This window comes from Orcinus orca, chromosome 2 (assembly GCF_937001465.1).
Source record: "Orcinus orca chromosome 2, mOrcOrc1.1, whole genome shotgun sequence".
NCBI lineage: Eukaryota > Metazoa > Chordata > Mammalia > Artiodactyla > Delphinidae > Orcinus > Orcinus orca.
The window spans coordinates 167,532,139-167,550,581 of NC_064560.1; the positions used below are offsets into that span (position 1 = coordinate 167,532,139).

Consider the following 18,443-nt stretch of genomic DNA (forward strand, 5'->3'; position numbering starts at 1 on the left):
CTGACTCAAACCAATTAACTGAGCAACTTAAGGGGCTCAGCCTTTACGTTTTCCATGTTTCTCTCATGGTAGTCTCCACCCCAGCCAGCATGTTCATGTCTCTTGTTGCCACTTAGCTAAAGCCTACTCATTCTTCTGAGCTTGATTCAAAAGTCAACTCTTTCAGAAAACCTGTTTCTCTGCCTTTGTAGACTACACTGACCTCCCCGTCCATGAGATCTCTTCTGTTTTCAGGCCGTGCCTCCAGGCAGTTTAAGTTTTTCATGTATACTGTCTATGCAGGTAAATTATAAATTCCTTGAAGGCAAAGTCCTGGTTTATGCCTCATTCACCTCCCTCAAGATACCTAGTATTTTTTTTAGCACACAGGAAACTCTTTATGAACTCCCTGTTAATTATTTTAAAACTACCAAAAACCATAATGGAAATTTGATTATCTAAAAATTTAATACTTCTGTATAATGCTTCTGTGTTAAACTCCTTTAGAAAAACTCATAATCAAGTCAAAATACAAAATGGAGCAAAACTTGTAGCACAAAATGACAGAATATTTTTCTTAAGGTATAAAGAGCTTCTTACAATTCAACAAGAAAGACAAACCCAACAGAAAATATGTACCTTAGACTGAAAAATATAAATGGCCAATAAAAGACATTCAATCTCAAACTAAAAATTAGTATTAAAACAATGACACACCATTACTATATTAATCATATTGGCAAAGACTAAAAAGAAATGTGATACTACTCATTTTTGTTGAATGTATATGCAAATAGGCACTTACATACAGGTGGTGGGAATGTAAATTTGGCCCACCTTTTTTGGGGGGCAATTTGTTATATCTGTATTTATACCCAAATATACTTTGACCTTCTATATTATACTGCTAGGGACTTATCCTATAGATATACTCACACAAGTATGCACAGACATACGTACAAGGTCGTTTACTGTAGCATTATTTATAATAGTAAAAAACTGGAAACAATTTAAATGCCCACAAAAGGGTACATATGACAATGGACTACTAAGCAGCCTTTAAAATAAGTGAAGTGAGTTCTCAATATAGAGTATGATATGTTTGCATATGTAAGAGGATATAAATGAAAAAAGAAAGTTGCAGTTCTCTCTATGTAGTATGATGCATCTGTATATCTAAGATGATACACATGCTTGTATTTCATGGAGAATTTTTGGAAGAAAACTATTAGCAAGGGTTACTTTGGGGGAGTGGGATTAGGATAATCTTAGATCACTTTTGTTTGTACCTCATCTTAAAGAATTGCTTTAAGATACTTTAAGATCTTATCTTTATCATTAGTGTTAAGGTACTTTACGAACTGCTTTATCTTGAAGAATATTAGACAAGTGGCACTATACCATTTGCCGCTTGTGGGAAGGAGGCATGGAGAGAGTTCTTCAGATTACCTGCCCGGCTCCTTCTTGTCCGACGACCTCGGCGGAGACTGGGGTGCCATGTGGCGATGGGCCGGTATCTTCGGGAGGGTTGCTCCTCTGAAACAGCAAACCCAGTGGGTCATACGGGAGGGTGATCCATTTTTTTTTCAATTCAAGTATTGTTGCTGTACAATATTATATGTTACAGGTGTACAAATTGTGATTCACAATTCTTAAAGGCTATACTCCATTTATAGTTATAAAATATTGGCTGTACTCACTGTGTTGTACAATATACCCTTGTAGCTTATTTTATATCTAATAGTTTGTACCTCTTACTCCCCTACTCCTATGTTGCCCCTCCCCCTTCTGAAAGTGATCAGTTTTGATTTGACCCACCTCCTGGGGTAACAGGTAGGGGAAGATCTGGACTGGCCTGTGCGACACTGAGCGGCACCCCAGAGTTCTGACACAAGTGGCCATGGTGATAATGCCCTGAACTAGTGTGCCTCCATGCACTCCTAGCTGTCCCACATTCCCGAGACTTTTCTCCCTCCTCCCTTTCTGTTACCTCCTCTCACCTGAGCCCTGGTTGCTGGTCACCACCTTGTACCTCCACTGGGCCTCAGAGAGAACCTTGGAGAACTGGTGCAGGCGGCTCTGCAGTCCGTCTCTGCTGCTGCTGCCCAAGCCACTCTGGCCTTCAAGCAGCTTTGGCTTCTCGGGGGAGCTGCGGCTGCTTAGCTCATCCAGCTGCTCCTGGAGCAGCCTGAGGAAGGCCCCTATTACATATTCATCAGCCAGGAACCCACTGATGCCGCTAGTAAAGTGCTTTAGGTCCAAAAAGCTGTGCCTGTGAGGCTCTGGGCAACTGTCTTTTGGCTCTGCCTTCAGAGAGCTTGGAACTGTGGAGGCCAGGCTCCTGGAGGCCCCCAGGGAACCCTGTTCTGACCTCCTCTCAGGCTGTGCTATGTGCTGAGGGCTCTCTGACGGGGACCTCAAACCCAATGGGCCCTTCCCCTCAGCGTCATCATCCTTAGCGTAGTCCTCGGGCAGGTGAGGCTCTGGGTGAAGATCAGCAGAGGTGATAAGGAGCAATGAGAAGATGTTTTCTAGAAGTTCCAGGCACAGAGAGTCAGGAATACTGCAAAGATACTGTTGACACCTGGCCAGGTACGTTGAAAAGAGATCTGAAGCACCTGAAGAAGCATGTATAAAAGAAGAGGCCAGAGAAAGAGAAGAGAGAAAATGCAAACATTAGAAACAGTACTTGCCAGACTGAAACATTCTCCCAAGTTTAACTCATTTCTTTCTTTGTAGTGACTTAGGGAACCGTGGTTACAGTCAGAAGACTAAGAGGCTATTGAGCCATGTCTTTTCATGATTTGTAGAAAGATTTTGCTCCCTTAACTAAAAGTACAGTTCAGTGAACACTCATTATTTTGTTTCTGCTTTTTAAAATTACATTACTCCTTATCTCTGAGAAGCACTCCATATTTCAGTTCCTAGAATGAAGGCAGCCTGGAGACTCCTTATTCCTCAATTCCTGTTTGCACTCATTGTTTTACTACAGGTGATCACAGCCTACCCAGATCTCTTAAAATGACCATGCTCAGAGAAGAAGGTCTATTCCAAAGCTGCAAGGGAGAGATACTTGACCACCAGTTACAGAAAGCAAGGTAAGGAGTTATAAGTTTTTAAGAAAAATGAGAGCTAATAGGACAGAAGGTTCTTTCAAACTGTAGGCTGTGACCTCTGACACTGACTTGGACGGCTGCATTTGAAAAAACGAAATAAAGCAGAAAAATAATCAGGAGTGTGCTCTGTTTGGAAGGGTAAGTAATGTTTCTTAAAACTTATTTCAGTTTACGCATCACATACACACATATACACATACACATGAAAGCACAAATTATATACCTAGGTGCAAACTGGAGTGATGTGAAATGCTATCTACTGTGGACTGGAGTAAAAAAAAGAAGCATTTGGAAAACACTGTACTAGGTGCTCAGGCTCTGTTAGAACTTATGCAGATCACTTGCTTTCTCCATGTCCCTTTGATTCACAGAGGCTGAAAAATTATTCGTGGGCATAATAAAACCAAGGCCACCTCCCAGCCCTGGTGGCAAAGGGTTCCCACGCAAAGAACCTGCTGGGACAGGTTGTTCCCAGCTCCCGCCAGGGAAGGGGTGGGGGCGGCGCTGCACCTGCGGAGGAGAGAGAATCGTTCACTGGTTCTGCAGCCACGGCCAGGTCCTCAGAGGGACTGTCTTTGCATTCCTGGCACTGGGAGCGCCGGTGTGAGTTCACACAGAGGGCATAGATGGCATACTTCATGGCACAGAAGCTCCGGTAGAGTGTCAGGTTCTGACACCGGCTCAGGTGCGCAGGGACCGTGGCGTCAGTTGGATCTGAATTATAGAGAGAAACAGGCAGAACTTCAGAGATGCTTCTTTTTTTTTTTTAAATTTATTTTATTTTTGGCTGCATTGGGTCTTTGTTTCTGTGCGCAGGCTTCCTCTAGTTGCTGTGAATGGGGGCCACTCCTTGTCGCAATGCACGGGCTTCTCATTGCGGTGGATTCTCTTGTTGTGGAGCATGGGCTCTAGGCTCAGTAGTTGTGGCTCGCGGGCTTTAGAGCGCAGGCTCAGTAGTTGTGGTGCACGGGCTTAGTTGCTCCGCGGCATGTGTGATCTTCCCGGACCAGGGCTCGAACCCCTGTCCCCTGCATTGGCAGGCAGATTCTTAACCACTGCGCCACCAGGGAAGTCCCAGAGATGCTTCTTTCAGGCAGGGGCTGCATGTATGGCTGAAGCAAAGAGATGCCACACTGCTAGTCCCCTAGGTGTTCTCACCCTCTCTCCTTTCTGGCAGTGTGATGTGTGTCCCTTCCAGGCCTTTTTTTCTATTCAACAACTTTCAGTCTCTCGGTTTCCTTTTCCCCACCAACCTCCCCTCTACATGTCTGTTCAACATAGGCCTCATAGCTATTTAACAAATCTTTCCCTTACATTTCTTAAAATACTTGCTTTTCCTTTTTTAAAAAAATAAAACTTGAAGTACATGTTTGGTCTACCTTTCGAATGCCACATTACCCAAGAGGCAGGCTTAAAATGTGTTTAGATCGAGAAATAAGAGAGCAAAGGTAACACGGTGTTTAAAAAAAAAAAAAACTTGATATTTTTAGGAAAGCCCTGAAGCAGACATCATGAGAAAAAACATAAACGCTGTTGAGATTCCGTACACTTGTTTAATAATTTATAATTTTTCATTAAAAATTTGTTTTGAACTTAGGAGGGAGGAAGGTTACCATCTTTACAGAATCTCTAAACATCTTAATCTACCCCTAATTCTTATCATAGCAAAAGTATAACCTGTTCAAAGAAAAAACATTAAATGTAATAAAGCAAAAAGAAGAAAAAAATACCACCCATAAGCCTACCAGCTAAACACAACCACTGCTACATTCTGGTTTAACCCCTTTAATAGTTTTGTGTACATGTGTATGTGTTTGAGTGTAACATTTTATATACTATTTAATTTTCCTACTTGTTAAAAATCCTTTAGAGCATAAGCATTTGATTATGTTTCTTTACAAACTAAATCTCTGCTGGGTGCATATAGCTCTACTGAATGAATCCCTGTCTAGGCATATTCCTCAAGGGCAGGACGTTGGAATAGTTAGGGATGTTTTGCTACTACAATGCTGCAACAAGCCCCTTAAGTATAGGTTTCCTAGTGATTACTTCTTAGAAGCTTGGCCTTGCCAAGGTCAGGGTAATAAGCAGAACAAAGTCAATATTGTTCTATGGTCTTGACCTCTTCATGGCATTATTGCCCAGAGCCAGGACTTGCAAGCTCGCTGAGAGGGAGTGGCTCCTTACATTTTTGCCCCAGATGCCTCTCTTGCCTCACCCTAGTCCAAGCCCTATTATCACTCCTCTTTTGCCTTTTCCAAGTTCAAGTTCTAAGTGTGTTCTGGTGGGTCACCAGGGATAGATTTCAAACACTTCTTCGGAAGCCTTTTGTACTCGTATGTAGAAAACAGAGAGTTCCAGTTCCTTTAGGAAATCTGCTAAACAAGTTGTCTACCTTTCCAAAAAAATATACAATGTAGTAACACTAGTTTTACAATTAGTGGTAGGTCCTTTAAAAAAGTAAATCAAAGCAATATCTAGGCTGACAGACATCTACTGCCATATGAGAATGTTTGTTTCTCTCAAAAGTAAGGTCCCCGGCCTGTGTAGTAGGTTGTGACCACACCATCATATGATTTTTGAGAGCAAAAAAGAGTGCTTGTTTAATGGGGACTTGAATTTTAAGCAAAGATCTAAGGTTAAAACAAGGCTTTGTGGGCTTCCCTGGTGGCGCAGTGGTTGAGAGTATGCCTGCCGATGCAGGGGACACGGGTTCATGTCCCGGTCTGGGAAGATCCCACATGCCGCGGAGCGGCTGGGCCCGTGAGCCATATGGCCGCTGAGCCTGCGCGTCCGGAGCCTGTGCTCCGCAACGGGAGAGGCCACAACAGTGAGAGGCCCGCATACCGCAAAAAAAACCAAAAATAACAAGGCTTTGTACTGTTTCAGGCAAGTCTTTCTTCTAAAAGAAAAACTCTAAAAAAAACTCAAAACAAGAATCTTCTAGAAGAAAGACTCTTTACCTGTTCAATAGACCATGAAGAAGATATGGGAGGGAAGGAAAGCACAAAATGTGCTGTAAGAAAGCTTATGAAGCATGGAGAGACTCACCAAGAATTTGCATAAATACTGCCAGTGACAGTGCTGTGAGTTCAGAGGGTAGCTCCTAATTCTGTTCCAGTGAAATGAGGGCATGCTCATGGTTCCTGAGCTGGACCCATGAGGACAAATGTTCCTATGGAATTGTTCTCATAGGATACCCTAGGCCTCATCAAGAAAGGGGAAGATGTCCCTACATCTTGTCATCTGATTGTGGCAAACAGCACTAATTTAGAGGGTACCTGCTGGACCACCCATCTTGATAGATACCAGCAATCACATCTAGATAAATCTTGTGCTGTAAGAAACATCTGCAAGATTGTCCTAAGAGGGAACCTTGCCCAGGTCACTCCATCGCCAACTCACCATGCTCTTGCTGGGGGTCCTTGGCTGGCACCTTCTGTAGGAGCTTGAGGACATCTTCCTCCCTGAGGGCTGGAAGGTTTGTAAGGTGATGGAGAGAGTAGAGCACTGAGTGGCTTTCTCCACCATGTAAGTGACACAAGAGATCTCTCTTTGGTATGGGGTTGCTGAAAGGGAAAGTTGGGAGGATGGAAGGGGAGGCAGTTTATATAATTGCTTTGAGAAAGACCAGTCTCCATTCCCTCTTATTCTTTCTCTCTGGCCTGTAACACCACAGGTTTCACTTCCCCAAACACTAAATTTCAGTTGGTCTATAATAGAGGATAGCATTTATTTACCCCCAGGGAAGGACATTCATCAAGCTGGCTTTACTTGTCTAGTAAGGACCTAGGAAGGGCCTCTGTGCTCAGCAGGGTCTAGAAAGGGCCCACAGATTAAGCTTCCTAATTTCTGTAATTTTCCTAGCTGAGAGCTGACACGAGCTTCTCTGCTTTTCTTTGAGTCAGGGCCCCTTGCTACTTCCCGCAGTGGCCTACTTGACTTCAGAAGTGCTGGTGAGGTGGGTGAAGAACAAAATAAGAACCCAGATCCAGGGAAGACCCAAGGCTAAGTTATCAGGAAAACACAGGGCTGCGCACACATTTCAAGAGGCAGTTGTTGAATAAAAATGTGATCCAAGATAACACGTGGCTAAGAATGTGGACCACACTCACTAGCTGTGTGACTTTGGGCATGTTATTTAACACCTCTGGGCTTCAGGTGCCCCACCTTTAAAATGAGGATAATATTGGTGTTTACCTCACAGGATTATTGTCAAGCTTAAGTGAAATCATCACGTAAAGGGCTTAGAGCAATGCCTGGTGTATAGTAAGTGCTCAGGAGATGTGAGGTTTTGTTCTTGTGATCACTGTCATCCTTAAATTATCCTCTAGTTATGACCTTATGGCTGTGATGAAGATAATCACTACTTATGCTTCTTTCCTGGTTTAATAGTTGGAAAAATTATTTGTTGCTGGTCAACACTGTCAACTTAAACCATTTACAGGGAAGATGTCTTGAAATGGCCACACGTGCAGAGCATGGGTCAAGTGTGCCCAGTGGTGGGAAGAGGGCTGGCTGTGCAGGGCCATACCTGCTCTGCTGCACACACCACTCCAGGACCTCCAGGTGAGCCCACAGCCCATCACAGGCATCCCTGAGGAGCTTATCACAGCCTTGGTCCTGTGTTGATACAGGAGAAGAAAGAGATGCTGACTCAGGCACCTGGGGTCAGAGATGTGACCGATTTCAGGACCCTGCATTCTGCCTCAGCCCAAAGTGCCACCACACTCATTTCCAGAGATGCTTGGGCTTCAGAGTGAGAGTTACCTGGGTCCTGTGGAGTGTCTGGAGCAGCCTCTGGGCTGACGCTAGGCTCTGGCAGTGTGTCCAGCCCAGGAGCACGAGCAGTCGACTGAGAGGGCTGAATTCTCTATCTAGCAGGCAGCCAAGACTTGGGAAGTCTTCCTCCTTCAACAGGGTGAGTGCTGTCACCTGGAAGCCAAAGGAGGCTGCTAGAGGCAGCTCTGGGGACTTGCTGCTAATCAGGGTAAGAAGCTTTTCAGTATAGAAGGGAGGTTTCTGACAATGACAGAAGTGGCCAGTTGAATACAAAGTGTTTAGGAAAACACTAGACTGTAAGCTCCTAGAAGGCAGGGATTGACTTCTGTTGTATCCCCAGATCCTAGCATAGTACATACTACATAGAATGAGGTTAGTAAATAGCTGTTGAAGAACTTTCCTGGTGGTCCAGTGGTAAAGAATCCCCCTTCCAATGCGGGGGACGTGAGTTCCATCCCTGGTCGGGGAACTAAGATCCCACATGCCGTGGGGCAACTAAGCCCATGCGCCACAACTATGAGCTCGTGTGCCTCAACTAGAGAGCCTGCGTGCCACAACTACAGAGCCCACGTGCCCTGGAGCCCGCACACCACAACTAGAGAGAGAAAACCTGCATGCCACAGCTAGAGAGAAGCCTGTGCGCTGCGACGAAGAACCTGTGTCGCAACGAAAGATCCTACGTGCCGCAACTAAGACCTGACACAGCCAAAAAAAAAAAAAATACAATAAATACATATTAAAAAAATAGCTGTTGAATTAAACTAAAGTTCAGTTGCAATCTGGAAAGAGAAGGTTAGAGTAATTAGAGTCTCCTGTCAGCTAGGCAACATATTGCTGCCACTGTCTTTTCTTCCTCGCACCCTCCGGAAAGCTTACATGTATCCAACATTTCAGTGCCTGCCCAAGGACTGACACAAAATGCTGGCAGTTCTAATTATGAATGATACTGGTTCTCAGAGCCTTCTGGAACTGTGGGATGGACACAACTAGATGACTCACTGCTAATTAAACTGCTTTGTGTTGGATAAATGAGTGCGAGAGAAAGGAGGAGTGAAGAAGCCTGGACAGAGTCCCTGGGTACTTGAGTGGTGAAGCACTGAGTTTGACTTACCAGGATCTGCTCGAGGAAGTGCTTGCTGTTGCTCAGGCAGTAGAAATAGGCCAATTTCCAAGCCTGGGCTGGGTCAGGATTGGAGAACAAGGCTAGCATTGCCCGCTCAGGATCTAGATGAGCCAGTGAGACTGAAAATCAAACCAGATGGGGTTACTGGGGAACTGGACTCTTCTTTCCTAAGGTAAAGCCCATTTGAAAAACCAATTGATATGAGAGTTCGCTCTTTTAAAAAGTTAAACCAGGTTTTCTATACTTCTCTCTTAAAGACTCTTTACTTCTCTCAGTAGTTTCTGAAAAGTTCTTTTCTGCTATGACTAGTACTTTATTTTTTTCTCCATCACTCTTTCTTAAGCTATGAAAGCTGCGCTTTCACAGAACATCTTGCCCATTTTTGCTTAGCTTCTCCCATTAGATTTCCTGAACAACATGGAAGGGAGCAGGCTAGAGGGAGTCAGAGGGGCTGGGCAGAGTGGAATGAGAGAAGCAGTGCAGGGAACACACCTTTTCCCGAGGGTGTGGTCCTCGGTGGCTTTTCTGGGGCCTTCTCTGCATAGGTGTGGCCATACAGGGACACCAGGCCCCGCCCGGCCTCGTGCAGCAGGCAGCCGAGCAGCCGCTCCTCCCGCAGGGGACTCCCCTCTGCCCTGCTGGCCTCCAGCAGTTCCTCACACAGGAGACGCAGCTCAGCCCCGAGCGGCTCTGCAGGGCAGCGCAGAGTCCGCAGGGCTCCGTAGATGGCATCGACTGCCCCTGGGTGCCCGGTGGCAGGACCCCGCAAAGCTCGCAGTGCCTTTCGAATGAGGTCCACCAGCGCCTTCTGCAGGAACCAGCCTTGGAGGCCCGTGCCATCTTCCTCCCCAAGCAGGAGCTCCAGCAGGGCCTGCGCAGGCTGAGGGGCCTCCCGCAGAAGATCCCAGAGCAGAGAGACAGCTTCTGAGCTGAGCCAAGGGGGCCAGCTCTCTTGCCTCTGATTTCCATCAAGCACAGAGTCTGCCGCATCTTGTGCTAAGACCGTGTACAGCTCCTAAATAGGGGATGAAGAGAGGGATGGGCGCTATGTCCAGAATGTTATCACTTACACGCCTTCATGTTTTCCTCTTTTCAGTGTATATATATGCATGTGTGTATATACAATAGTAGCAATAGCAAATACTTCTGTAGTAGTTACTATGTGCCAGGTCCTTTACACAGAAAAATTAAATTAATACTTACAACCGCCTTAGGAAGAAGACACTACTATTATCCTCGTTCTGAAGGTGTCCTCAAATCAGGGGGTTGAGGCAAAGAGAGATTTGCCCAAGGCCTCCATGCTCAAGCTAGTCACCCCCACCCCCATTGCCTCCGAAACGTGCACTGTCAATCTAAATCAGGGACTGCAAACTCATAGACCAGGTAACAGATGGGAATAAGACACTGTGCCCAGCTCAAGGCATTTAAATTCAACTTTTAAAAGAACACTACAGACCAGTTTTTAACCCCTGATCTAAATCCCAACCAAGATTTTGGATACAGAATGTAGTAACACTAGTTTTACAATTAATGGTAGGTCCTTTAAAAAAGTAAATCATTCTTCATCCTTCCCTAAAACCTTCCCCAGTACCTCCAACTCACACAACTCTCCCTCTTTATTGGGCTTTCAATGTTCTTAAAATTAGTACCATATGGCTTAGTACCTAATTGTGCCATGTGTGTATTTCCTTCCTCCCCAGCTAGATTGCAAGCCTTTAAAAGGCAAGATCTCTGTAGCCTATAATTTGTTTGGTAGGTTATTTCCCACACTTCAGCACCATTTCTGTGGGTGGTACTCAGGGATACCTGTTCAGTAACCGCCTCCAAGATGGTCACAGGACCATGAGTCCTTGACCTAATACAAGTGAAAGTCCCTACCTTAAATCCTATTGTGAATATAGCTTCAGTTAGCTGGTGGCTGGGTCATGAAGAAAATAAGTATTGAACCTCAGAGCATCCCTCAAGCACTTAAGTATAGATCTAGTTAAGATTTTGAATCTGCTCCCAGAAGGCGGTTGTAAGGATTAGCTATAACACATTCAGTGCACCTGTTACAGTAAAGGTATTCAGCAAATACATACTAGTTCCTTTCTCCCTTTATATTCCCTGCCACATTCTGGTGAAAAATTTAAACATCTAGTTTAAAACCAAGTTAGGTATTCCTTTCACATGAAATAAAAAAAAAAATTAATCCTCAGCTATGATTAGTACTTCTGGCCAAGCTACCTCTAAGAATTCTACAATCAGATAAGTTTCTCCTATCTCTAAATTCCCCTCAAGGGGCCTCCACCTAGCCTGGTCTTGCCTGAGAACAGAGAACGGCCCACATCTTGGGGACCTGTTTCTGCTGGATCCCTGAAAGCTGAATTTGTTGAGTGACTGCAAACCTGGGCAGACAGATCCAGGGCCCTCTCTCACCTTGAGGATGTCCTCTGGGATGTCACCTGGGAGGTCTTCTGACAATAAAAGAAACTCAAGTTTTCTCCGGAAGCCAGCTGGAAGTAACTTCTAGAAGAATCATAAGAAGGAAGCATAGATATTAAGCATGTGCTTTAGCTGACAATTATAAATAAATACTTCTTTCTGGTTCATCTTATTTCTGCTGTTTTCTCTAAGATAAAGTACTTCTGACCATTAAATTCCTGGGTATGTCTTCAGACACTTTTCTTTATAAACGGAAACAGCTAAACCGAACACATTCCCCTCTTAAATACTAACACTTAAATCCCACACTGTTTAGCCTCAAATGCCAAGGCTTGCTTATTTCATGTGATTTTTTGCCTCTAACTTGAAGTCCTCCAAGACTCTCCCTTGCAGTGTCCAAAACACCCAGTTATGGGTAAGCTGGGATGGAATGGCCCACATGATCCTCTTTTGGCCTAAACCCATTTTTGGTATTCATTTTTAGTTGGAAAATAAAAGTAAAGGGGGAGAGATCTAATGTTTATGAAACACTTACTATGTGCCAGGTACTATGTGCCGTATTTTCATGTGTTTTTAAAATCTCATTATATCGCTAAATCAAACAAAACTATGGCATCAGGATGTTTTTAAAAATAATCTTCAGTAGTGATGAAATGGTTAGGAAGTATTTTCTAATCATTTCAAGCATGAAAAGGAAAAAGTGACCCCATTGTTTGTTAATGAGACAGGACATCAGAGACTAATGTATAAAGGAAGAGAAAGCCTCTGACTCTTCCTGCACCTGCTTGTCTCACAATAACTTCCCCTCACCTGGTCCTTAAAACTAAAATGATAGTCCCCCTTTCTCCAGACACAAATACAAATGAGATGAAAGCCTGGGACTAATTCTGACAGGCACTCTTTTAAATTAGAGACACCTGTAAATCATGCCATCTGAATGCTTATATAATGCTAATGATTGGAAGGTGTAGAGAAAATTCATTCTGGCAAGCTGAAAGTTAGTGATTCTATCAAGGACTAAGAGGAAGGAATAGATAAGCCCAGACAGCAGGCCCTTAATAAAAGAACTGGTTAAGATTTTAGGACTTTCATTAAAATCCTGAAGACTGACTAGCTTGTATCTTTTTTTTTACTGGTGAAATTACTTTATGCATATGCAGGGTCATAGACAACTAACATTCCTAAACCAGGCAAGAATTTGCCCAATGTTTCTAAGCACAGATTTTCTTACTATAAAAGCAAGGCATGTTCAATGCAGAAAAAGCAGAGAATACAAACACGCAAATGAAAACACACATACACAACACCCCCCCCCCCAAATCTTTCCACTGAAGGAGAACTATAGTTACAACTGTGTTCGAAGGGTATTCAGACCATTTTCTACATATGCATATATGCATGCATAACAAACATACTGTTTTCTAAATTTCTTTTTCTTCACATAGTAGAATATAAACATCCTCCCATGTCACTGTAAATTCATTTACCACGTAATTTTAATAGTGCCAGGGTATTTTACAAGTAGATTAATCAGTCTTGAATTGTGGACATGGGAGTTGTTTCTATTTTTCCCTTATTAGAAGCAGCATGCTGTGAACATCATGCTGTTCACGTGATAAAAGATAAAAGGGCAGAAGGCAAAAATGGATGAAGGAAAGGGAAAATGGAATCAGTTTCAACGAATAATTCAAAAGGAGCTTTTGGCAGCAGGTGGGAGACTGTAGCAGGAGCAGCCAGCAAGCCCCTAAAAGATGAAGTCCAGTTCTGGCTTTGTAGAACTACCTCAGGAACACATTTGAAGTCTTGGTCCTTGTATTAAGTTTTAAAACTCTCTGAGGTCCTTGTATAAAGTTTAAAACATTCCCACGACTGTTTAAATAACTGAGGTACTGGAGCTTTAAGGACCAAATGATCTTCAATTCTGGAAAAAACAACTCTTAGTCTGTGAAAAGGAACCAGGGAAGTGAAATCCACCTCCTGATCTGGTTGACCAACTGTCCAGAAATTTAACAACCACCAATCAGCCATAAAGTAAACAAATACCCTCTGCTGAGGCAAAAGTTCACCTGGCTTGACAAATTCCATGTTTGTACTGAAAAGCTCCTTAGTCAGTAACAATAACATTTGTTATTTTTTTTCTTTTCTCTTGGAAGATACTATTGAATATTTTAGCTGAAGATGTCTCTTTTAGATCTGAAACTACAGCCAACTCTTAAACAACCTGGGGTTGATTATTTTTCAGTTTTGCTTCTTTTCCTTCCCTCTCCTGTTGATCTTTTTGTCATTTCTCTTTGCTAGACCATTACCAAAAGCCTGGATAATAAATACATTTAGATTAGTAACTTCTGGTGCTTTTTGACAGCTATGTGAAGAAGGGTAAGTGTCAGGCCAAAGCAGAACTAAAGACAAAATTCATTCTGATGACTGAGAAATTAAGAAGAAAATTAGGCTAAATTATAGACATTTACAAAATAGAATTTATGGTTTCTTGTGGCTTACCTGGCGGCGCAGTGGTTAAGAAGCTGCCTGCCAACGCAGGGGGCATGGATTCGAGCCCTGGTCTGGGAAGATCCCACATGCAATGAAGCAACTAAGCTCGTGTGCCACAACTATTGAGCCTGTGCTCTAGAGCCTGCGAGCCACAACTATTGAGCCCACATGCCACAACTACTGAAGCCTGCTTGCCTAGAGCCCATGTTCTGCAACAAGAGAAGCCACCACAGTGAGAAGCCTACGCACCACAACGAAGAGTAGCCCCCGCTCGCCGCAACTAGAGAAAGCCTGTGCACAGCAACAAAGACCCAACGCAGCCAAAAATAAATAAATAAAAATTAAAAAAAAGAATTTATGGTTTCTTAATTTTAAGTCTATGTAGGCTAAAAATATTGTTGAGGTGGAAAAAGCAGAGGACTGATGACTCGAAGGCAGAAGACATTGGTTCCAGCTCCAATTTTGCCAACTAACTTTATGGTGTGACCCTGGGCAAGTCATTTATTTTCTGAGTCAGAGGTTCCTCACTTAAATCTTAAAGTCTCAGGTTTAATACAAAATTGCCGAGAATTTTTTTAATGGATATCAATTTCTGATAATTAACACATATTTCTAGAAGTGCTTTGAATGGTAATTTTTCTTAAAAAAATAAAAACCAAAAACCCTTCCTTACAAGTTTTCTTTCACTATTAATTTGCACACTTTGTTTTCATATTTGGTAACTTTTATTTCAATTCATGTGAGTTGTTAAATTATTAATTAATGACGTTTAAATCTATAAGATTTCACTGTACTGGACTAGTTAAAATAAGATTTTTGGATGAACAACTAAGTTTCAGTTCAGCCCATTCTCCCTTACTTGAGTATTATGAGGATTAGACTTTATTCACTATCTTGTCACTTTCACTGAGTTCTGCAAAGTTCTGTTTGGGCACAAGACTCACAACAGTATTTAACACAATAGTATCACCTCAGATGGTAGGTTAGTGAATTAATGCCAATGTAAGTTAGTGAATTAATAAATGAATTTAGGTAAAGAGACAGCAGTAAATACTTAAGCCATTCTCACTGTCAATACTGAGAAAGGAATATGACAAACCTCAAAATACAGGAAGTAACAGACAAAAGGGAAATTTCATAACTCCTTCCAAGTTCTTCTCAGTCTTGGCCTCGGGCGAAAATTTTAAATGTAAACCTACTTACCTTTTCCAGGGCCAACCATTTTTCCAGCACAAGAAGCCAGACCCAGGCTAATCTTTGAGGGTTGATATCCTGTCCACATCTGAGAAATGTAAAAAGAAAAAATTTCTAAACAAAGAGTTTCTACTGACCTTTTTTTCTCTTTTGTGATCCAAGATTTAGATTTCACTACTCAGTCTGTTTTAAACCTGAACTGGCAACACATTGTCCTGAGAAATTTTTGAATGTATGTGACAGATCAATAAAATGAGAACCAGAACAGAACTAGCAGCTTTCATTAAAAAAAAAAAAAAGTCACAATTCTACCTCCACCTCCCTATCTAGTTTTTAAAACAAACTAATATTACACAGAAAGCCATAAGAGCAAAGCTATCTGAAATAGAAAACTTGAAATCTTGAAAACAGAATCAAATAGTCAAAGAATAAAGGAACTTTATAAAAATTTATTTTTAACTCTATGCCAGAAACAGGATTATAGGAATTCATAAGCCTTTCTTTGAAGTTAGTAATTTAAATTAGACAGCAATTGGCTAGAATCCAAATTTAAGGGAAAAAAACAAAGGAAGAAAAGAATCATGTAAATCTCCATTCTATATGTGCTAATACAGTACTTTCTCATAAGTAAATGCCAGAGTAAGGAAAAGTGAGGGAGAGACTGAACGTTTAACTCCTATACCACTACTTGTTAATAGCACTGCCAGGAAGAACTTCATTCAAAATTCAGATAGAGAACATTGGTTGCCAGGGGACAAGGGGGGATCAATGTACAAAGAGGTATTCCCAGGGAGCAAGGGAATTCTTTTGTGGTGATGAAATAGTTCTGTACCTTGATTATACTGGTAGTTATATGAGTCTAAGAATGGATAAAGATACGCAGAACTACACACATAAAGGTGAATGCAGATTGGGACTTCCCTGGCAGGCCAGTGCTTGGGACTCTGCACTTCCAATGCAGCGGGGTGCGTGGGTTCGGCCCCTAATAGGATCCCGCATGCCCTGAGGTGCAGCCAAAAAAAAAAAATGAATTCAGATTTAAAAAATGGTGAAAACTGAATAAGGGCTGTAGTCTAGTTAACAGTACCGGTGTCAATTTCTTGGTTTTGATATTTACTATAGTTATATAAGATGTCACAATTGGAGGAAGTTGGGGAAAGGGTACTCTTTGTATTGTTTTTGCACTTCTTGTGAGTCTATGCTTAATTATTTCAAAATAAAAAGCTTTAAGTGTATTCACTTCTGGTCCTTTGTTAAAGCTACAACAATATCTTCAATTTCACAAGCAAGAAGGGAGCAGGTTTGCTCTTTTGGGGGTAAAGAAAATGCTTTTCAACATAGTTGCACTATCTACTTTAATGATAATAAACAAGAAATGGTGGTTCCAGGCTTAAATACCGCTCCAGATGATAATTCAAAGCCAAACTGATAAAGTAATAAATAGGCATGTATTATAGAGGTAAATTTTCAGAACATGTGAAATACACTCTACCTTTGTTAACTCTTCAGAGGTGACTGAGTGAGGCACATGGACCAGAGCTCAAGTATAGTACCTTGTGTCTCCCGCTCTGTGACTGCCTGGCAGAAGGACAGAGTTCCCTTACCTCAGCTGACTGGGACACATGACCAGCGCCTGAAGTATATCTTCCACCTTCTTTGGGATATCCCCTTGGGCCTCGTGTAGCTGAGGTACACAAGCCTGTGCCAACTCCCATTCTCCTCTCCGAAGGCATTCACAGAAAAATCCAAAAAGCTGCTTCTGAGAAGCAGTTTCCTCTTCTCCAAATGGATGATGCATTTTCCCAGCACACAGTGCAGGGAGATAGAAAGAGATGAATTACGCAAAACACATTGTCAATTTTCTCACTCGTGGAGTACCTCCTATAAACAACACACACCCGAGTCAGAAGAAAAGGAAGGAACTATATTTAGACAAACTAGCCGTACTAGGAAAGGCGGGGCTTACTTTTCTAATTAACGTTGTAAATTTGATTTGACAGGCTACTGTCTCTTTTGGGAAGTTCCACATTTCCCCAAGGGGTGGATCCCATCTCTCTAGGCGCATCCAATATTTAACGAATATTAATCGTCATATTAGCCCGCGGCGCAGACCCGAAACTCCACTTCCGTATTTCCTCCTGAGCTTTTTGCCTAATCCGGCTCCAAATCCCCAGGTGGTCGCCTCTTTACGGATGAGAAATTCAGCAGGAACCTCCCTAGTTTGAGCCCTCTTTTAAGGCAGAGGATTGAAGATCAGGAGAGGAATCTGTGTCAGAACTGGAGGGCAGTTGGGATTGGGGCTCAGGGACGCTCCCTACCGGGGTCGTGGAGAGCGCTCCCGCCTTCCCTGGGGCGCCTTACACTCACCTGCTCCCGGCGCCCAAATCAGCAGAGCTTCCAGCGCAGCCATGTTTGAGCTGAGTCAGGTGACAAATCCAGTTCAGAAGGTTGAGGGGGGGAGAGGATGACGACTGACAGCAGCTACTCTAATTGGTCAATCGAGGAAATATGCAAATCAAGCGCCATATTTGTTTGGGTCACGTGATTCCACCTCCGCATTAGAGGAAGCTAGGAAAGAGGTATCAGATACCTGGTTTAGGACCACCGCCCACGGTTTTGACAGATCCTCCGCCCGTTAATTGAACTGTGTGCTAGGGCCTACTTTAGAAGCTGAATAAGATACGCTCCTTGTCCTCAAGGAGATCACAGTCTAGTGACAGGGTGCAGGTCAATAATTAGGATGCAGTGGGCTAAATTATAAGATAGAGGTATGCACGGGGAGATGGGAGCAAAGAATGAGCAAAAGCCTTTCTCAAATAGAATAATCTGAAACCGAGTCTTAAAGTAACAGTTTACTAGTTTGCTAATCACAACTGCTTTTATACTGAACCTTCTGTTCGGTTTCCTTGGTGTTCTTCAACTATAGACTCTCACGTTTCCCCATTACATATTTTCGGTTTGAGCAATTTCATTCAGCATTTTCCAAACTATTTCACCACCAAAGTGTGGTGAAAAAAAGCAAACCAAAACAAACCAAAAGCTCTCTTGCAAAACCTCTTCGATGATTGGTGGATTCTCATCTATTCCCAGAAAACTAACATGTCTCTCTGGTCCATTAATCAGTTTTTAAATGAAGTGACAAAAGAAAGAAGAGAGAAAATTAGAAGCAAGTTTTTTCCTGGCTCATATTCTCCTTGCTGATGTTCCTCCACCGGATTTTGATAATCACTCTATTGAGAAGTTGGGACTCGCAGACTTATTACAGAATGTGAACTACAATTCCCAGCAAGCAACGGAGCCGACCTGGGCCTGTGCCTACGTTTTATTGGATATTT

At 42.7% G+C, this 18,443-nt stretch overlaps 1 protein-coding gene across 7 annotated transcripts in view; it reads right to left on the reverse strand.

Annotated features, from left to right (window-relative positions):
- ZFYVE26 (zinc finger FYVE-type containing 26) overlaps window positions 1-17,540 on the reverse strand; it is a 62,402-nt gene extending 44,862 nt beyond the window's left edge. The window contains exons 1-12 of one of the 7 annotated variants that reach the window (XM_033431555.2): window positions 17,476-17,540; window positions 16,713-16,989; window positions 15,118-15,196; window positions 11,419-11,508; window positions 9,493-10,015; window positions 8,989-9,119; window positions 7,866-8,030; window positions 7,630-7,718; window positions 6,501-6,664; window positions 3,606-3,809; window positions 1,980-2,597; window positions 1,381-1,515 (exon numbers count right to left, since the gene is read on the reverse strand). In XM_033431555.2, the coding sequence (XP_033287446.1) occupies window positions 1,381-1,515; window positions 1,980-2,597; window positions 3,606-3,809; window positions 6,501-6,664; window positions 7,630-7,718; window positions 7,866-8,030; window positions 8,989-9,119; window positions 9,493-10,015; window positions 11,419-11,508; window positions 15,118-15,196; window positions 16,713-16,906 (2,392 nt within the window). In that variant the 5' untranslated portion in view covers window positions 16,907-16,989; window positions 17,476-17,540. The other 6 variants (XM_033431626.2, XM_033431502.2, XM_049705515.1 and 3 more) reach the window with 6 other exon arrangements.
- Window positions 17,541-18,443: the final 903 nt, after the last annotated feature.